Source organism: Bombina bombina, chromosome 9 (assembly GCF_027579735.1).
Source record: "Bombina bombina isolate aBomBom1 chromosome 9, aBomBom1.pri, whole genome shotgun sequence".
NCBI lineage: Eukaryota > Metazoa > Chordata > Amphibia > Anura > Bombinatoridae > Bombina > Bombina bombina.
In genome coordinates, this window is record NC_069507.1 from 286,978,063 (window position 1) to 286,984,073 (window position 6,011).

Sequence of the window (6,011 nt, forward strand, 5' to 3'; positions counted from 1 at the left end):
CTCTAGCTTGGGTATTGTATCCCATAAGTAATGAAGATGATCCATGGACTCATCGTGTCTTTAAAAAGAAAATTTATGCTTACCTGATAAATTTATTTCTTTTTAGACACGATGAGTCCATGGCCGCCCTGTTCTTTTAAGACAGGTTGTTAATTATTGTAAACTTCAGACACCTCTGCACCTTGGCTTTTCCTTTCTCTTCCTAACTTCGGTCGAATGACTGGAGTGGGAGGGAAGGGAGGAGCTATTTAACTGCTCTGCTGTAAGTGCTCTTTGCCTCCTCCTGCTGACCAGGAGGTGAATATCCCGTAAGTAATGAAGATGATCCGTGGACTCGTCGTGTCAAAAAAGCAGAGACGTTCTTAAAGCGGGGTGCTTGGGACTGCCTTGCTTTCCTTTCCCTTCCTAAATTTTTCATGGACTCCAGTGTTTGAGTATTTGTTTCCCATAGGGAATTAATGAATGAATTTGGGGACTCACTGCCATTAGAAAAGTCTGTGAGCCCGCCCTGAAATATTGTAGTGGCGGCAGTCTTATGGCACCTCTATACCACTTTTTCTCTACTTTTCCTTAACCTCGGCTTGAACTACTGGAAAGGTGGGAGAGAGATTTTGTGCTCTGTTTGTGCTGTCTTCCTCTTGGTGGGCAGGTTAAGTATTTCCCATTGGTTATGAATGAATTTGTGGACTCTGCCAAGAAAGGAAAAATATAACTTATGCTTACCTGATTCTTTGTATTAAATCTGTTGGTCATGTAACTCACACTACACAATTTTTTTTTTTATCATTTTTTTTCCTAAAGTGCCATAAAACATTTTGAGACCTGTGCATATCCTAAAAGGGCTAATTAATTAATAATAGTTTGCATTAAAAAGTTTTAAACATTGTTGGCAAGTGTATTAACATTTTCAAAAATAGCAAAATTAGTAACATAGCCATGCTGTCTGGAGTAGTCTGATCCATCCCCCTTTATCAGTGTTTAGCATTGTGAACTCAGTTGAAATACAATGCCTGTCTTTCAAACTGCTTATTTGCTTCTAGGCAGCTCCAGCAGATAATGAGTGTTAGTTTTGCATTCTACCAAATCAAAGGTGGATATAGATACAGCCATAGAAGGAAATGTGTGGGGGGAGTTAGAGCTGTACAATTTGCAAACTTAAAAGAAAGGGTTAATGGTGAGGCACTGCAGTATAAATTTGCAGGTAAAGTAATTAAAGTACATATATTTTTGTCTCTATCCCAACTTATGTCACTTTTTAAATACGGGACATGATCATCCTTCCCTTGTGACATCTCTTGTTGAATAAATACGGTTTTATTGTAAAACTGTGGAAGGTTTGTACAAAGCCTTGAGCCTCGCATAAAGCATGTCCAGACCAAGCTAGGAGAGCAGAGGATTGTAAAACAAAATTTGCTTTGGTCATATACTGTGACATAGACAATGTGGTTAGGCCTTACCTCCTACAGTCTTCTAGACTGCTAGTTCACACTACACATAACCCTGTAAACTTGCTTTTGCAGCACCTGGTGCCCAGCAGTTCTGTTTCCTCTTGTCCACGCGAGCGGGAGGTTTGGGAATTAATCTTGCTACTGCTGATACGGTGATCATATATGACTCTGACTGGAATCCACACAATGACATCCAGGTTAGCTTAGTAACAAGTGTGTTGGGGGGGGGGGGGGGGTTGGGGAGGCTGTACCATGTTGTGCAACAATTTCACTCATCCTTCAGGCTTTCAGTAGAGCTCACCGCATTGGGCAGAACAAGAAAGTAATGATCTATCGCTTTGTGACACGTGCGTCTGTGGAAGAGAGAATTACTCAGGTGGCCAAAAAGAAGATGATGCTCACTCATCTGGTAGTGCGGCCCGGCCTTGGTTCCAAGACGGGCTCAATGTCAAAACAAGAGCTGGATGACATTCTCAAGTTCGGTACAGAAGAGCTGTTCAAGGATGAGTCTACAGAGGGTAAGATGAGAACCATGATCTAGTGGGTAGCAGTGTGTCTTAGGTGGCTGATCCTAAGCTAAAGGGTGGACAGATGCTTCAACACACAAAATGTTCTACTGCAGGTGAAAACAAGGAGGGAGAAGATATCAGTGTCATACATTATGATGACAAAGCTATTGCACGGCTACTTGACCGAAACCAGGATGAAATAGAGGACACCGAGATTCAAGGAATGAATGAATATTTGAGCTCCTTCAAAGTGGCTCAATACGTGGTGCGAGAAGAAGAAATGCCGGTAAGTACATCAGAAGGTTGGCATGTAGGTGACCACTAAGTGTTTACGGCACAATAACCAGAAAAGAATACAAGATAGCCCTCTTAAAGGGACATGAAACCGACAAAGTTTGTTCAAAAGTATACATAGCTAGATGTTTGGTGGCTGCACATAAATGCCTTGTGTCACTGACCAGTGTGTTCAGCTAACTCCCCGTAGTGCATTGCTGCTCTTTCAACAGTGGATACCAAGAGAATGAAGCAAAATTGAAAATAGAGGTAAATTGCAAAGTTGTTTAAAATTGTATGTTCTGTCTGAATCATGAAGGAAAATTTTGGGGTTTTATGTCCCTTTTAAGCCTGTGGTGTTTTCCTCAGTCAGTATGTCAGCGATGCAGTAGATGGGTTATCTGTATTCCGCTTCATAATCTCTTTCATTTTTATTTATTAGCAAATGCTCCAGTTTATATATTTTTTTTTATACTGAGCATCTTTTCGATATAATGTATCTGGCCTCATATTAACCAAACAAATATGGGAAATGATTAAAGGGCAAGTCAACCCAAAAAATATTCCAACCTCTTTAGATAATGTATTAAACGAATAGTAGCCTAATAGTGAAGTAAAAAGACTTATTAGATCTCCTTTGGCCATTTTGAAATGGCCACTTCACCCCTCCTTTTCCTATGTCATCCTCATCTTCCACTGAATGAATTTTATCTGGCTTGTTCCTGTGATTCGCACATGCGCAATGCACCGTGTTTGTCAAGGGGGGCTTTTCCAGGTAGGAACGAAAAAATGCTCAGTAGCATAGCGGTTCCTATATGCTGTGGACTAGTGTGTGTTCCCTTTATTGGTCCCACAGCCCAGCGGTCCCAGAGCTTTTCCAGTGTTGAAGCCAATTTCTGCCACATATATGGACCATTATGCTACTGTGCGTTTGTTTTTTTTTTGGGGGGAGGGGCGGTTTGTTCCTACCTGAAAAAGCTCCTCTTGATGAAAACGGCACATGTGTGAATCGTGGGAATGAGACGTATAGATAAAATTCAGTGGAAGATGACATAGGAAAAGGAGGGGTGAGGCGGCCATTTCGAAACGGCTGAAGGAGATCTAGTAAGTTGTGTGTTTTTTTGTTTTGTTTTTTCTTGCACGCTATATTTATTATTGGGCTACAGTTTGCAGTACTATTCGTTAAATACATTATCTTATTATGATCCCACTTTGTAAAATAAAATGCTCTACTTCTTCTGAGATCCCATTAGTAATTAAGATGATCCGTGGACTCATCGTGTCAAAAAAGAAATTTATCAGGTAAGCATACATTTTTCTTTTTTTGGGTTGACTTGCCCTTTAACCTAATCTATTCATTTCACCTAGTGCTGAAATGTGGGGGGGGGGGGGGTTTCCCCTTGGTTTTTATAACTTTTTAGAGCGGCTTTAATAAGTAACATTTTAACTGAAATAGCTCAAAGGCATTTCAGGCTGAGAGTGCTTTTCTGTATTTTCCCAGACTCCTCTGGTTATTTGGGAATAGATTCAGTTAAAGGGACAGTAACACTTTAATTACATAGACATTTCTCTTGTGCTGCTATAGGCTATATAACTTGAAAGTAGTACACCATTAACTGTAAAAAGCGGACATGAAAATACCATCTGAATATCTATGTAAAATAGGAAGATATTTTAAATCACAATTTTATTCAGCTCATCGGAGTAAGTGCTATGTTAACAGCTAAACTTCAACTGCTGTCCAACTGCAAGCTGGGGGGAAAATAGCCCATCAGCAGTGCTGAGGTCATGCATTGCTTTGTGTGATCTCATGAGATTTCATGGTAAACTTCCTTTAAACTGCATAGAAAAATAACATGACACTGCCTGCACATGCCAGATGCACACTCCATTGCAAGTCCTGGGACTGGCATCCTGATTGGCTGCTTAGTCTCTCTACATTGTGGTTTGAATACTTAGGAAATTTTAAGGTAAAATATCATCTTTTTTTACTAGTCAGCTTTTTAGTTTATGCTGCATTACTTTCAAGTGGTTGAACATTTGGGTATCATATCCCTTTTTAATGTTTGAAAAAAAACTTAACATCCTTTTTACTGCGGTTTGTTTCCAATAGCCAAACTCCACCCATCAATTGCCTTATTTGTAGTAGTCAATACGGGTTTAAGTCTGCAGACAACAAGGCTAGTTACTATAAAGTACTGCCGTAGGGTTACCCTGGGGAAGTTAGGTGTATTTCAAGTTCTGAGAAACATTTTCTAAAGGTGTTACGGTCCCTTTAATTCATAGCACCAATTCCCAATACATAAAGGGATGAATTAGTCAAAATACAAAAGTACTGATTTGGGAGTATTCTGGTTCCTCCTTAGGATGAGGAGGAAGTTGTCCGTGAGATTATTAAGCAGGAGGAGAGTGTGGACCCAGATTATTGGGAGAAACTTCTGAGGCATCATTATGAACAGCAGCAGGAGGACCTGGCAAGGAACCTGGGAAAAGGGAAGAGAATCCGCAAGCAGGTCAACTACAATGACGGAAGCCAAGAGGATAGAGGTTAGAAATGGCGCAAGCTCCCTCCCCCCTCTGCCATTTCATTTCCAGCCACCCGTGTTAAACTGATTACTTCTCACATCCTAATCCTGTTGCAACCTCACGTTTCCTGCTGCTTCCCCTCTGTTCCCTGGTCACATACCTACTACAGTAACCTTTTCCCTCTCAGCAGATTGGCAGGATGATCAGTCTGACAACCAGTCGGATTACTCTGTGGCCTCTGAAGAAGGAGACGAAGATTTTGATGAGCGATCTGAAGGTGTGTTCTCACCGTACTGTTCTTTCTCGGCTTGACATGTGTAAAAGTGTATCTTCCACTGCACATCCCTCTGCTTATACATTATTTACTTTACTCAACAGCTGCTCGTCGGCCGAACAGGAAAGGTCTGAGGAATGACAAAGACAAGCCCCTGCCCCCACTGCTGGCTCGTGTGGGAGGTAACATAGAGGTATGTAGTGAGAAACCAAAAGGATCCCATAATATAAACAATCAACCCCCCCCCCCCCACACCTTCAGTGTTTTAGTGCATAATTATGTGTTTTGCAAACCCATCTAACATCAAAAATTAGTATGAAAAACTTGCATTCATCTTTGGTGGAAATTCTTTTTTTGTCCTCGTCTAAACTAGCAAAAACCTAGTTACCCACAAAGTTCTATTACATTTTGCACACTTCCACACCAGATGACTCAATACTCAAGAACATTTAATTTCTTTAAGACACGATGAGTCCACGGATCATCTTAATTAGTAATGGGATATTCACCTCCTGGTCAGCAGGAGGCGGCAAAGAGCACAACAGCAGAGCTGTTAAATAGCTCCTCCCTTCCCTCCCACCCCAGTCATTCTCTTTGCCTACATTAGTGATCGGAAGCGGATAGTGGGCTGGTTATTTTATGGCAGTGGTTCCACACTCCCGGCGTGTTTTTTTTAACTTAACAGACCGGGAGTTTGCTTCTTGTCACACCCACGATGGGAGGTATGCAAGGAAGCAGATAGTGATTGCGCGCACTTTTTCCAGTCACTTATTTCCAGATTAACATAACTGCGTGTTAACACTTAAGACTGTGCGACTGAAGGGGAACGGGATCTCAAGTTGCGGGGATGTTCGGCTCCTGCTCAGTAGATACCTCAGCAAAGTATTGCTCAGGTTTGAAGGTGTTTGAAGTCTTTAACATTTTAAGCTTCTTAGAATACATTTATTTAAAAACGGAATGAAAAAAAGTTACTTTACATTA

The 6,011-nt window shown here is 41.1% G+C and overlaps 1 protein-coding gene across 1 annotated transcript in view; it reads left to right on the top strand.

Annotated features, from left to right (window-relative positions):
• LOC128640607 (chromodomain-helicase-DNA-binding protein 4) overlaps positions 1-6,011 on the top strand; it is a 108,344-nt gene that overhangs the window by 58,005 nt on the left and 44,328 nt on the right. The window contains exons 11-16 of the mRNA XM_053693075.1: positions 1,521-1,645; positions 1,732-1,966; positions 2,071-2,243; positions 4,597-4,777; positions 4,947-5,033; positions 5,135-5,223. Coding sequence (XP_053549050.1) covers positions 1,521-1,645; positions 1,732-1,966; positions 2,071-2,243; positions 4,597-4,777; positions 4,947-5,033; positions 5,135-5,223 — 890 coding nt within the window. The remainder of the gene's footprint in view (positions 1-1,520; positions 1,646-1,731; positions 1,967-2,070; positions 2,244-4,596; positions 4,778-4,946; positions 5,034-5,134; positions 5,224-6,011) is intronic.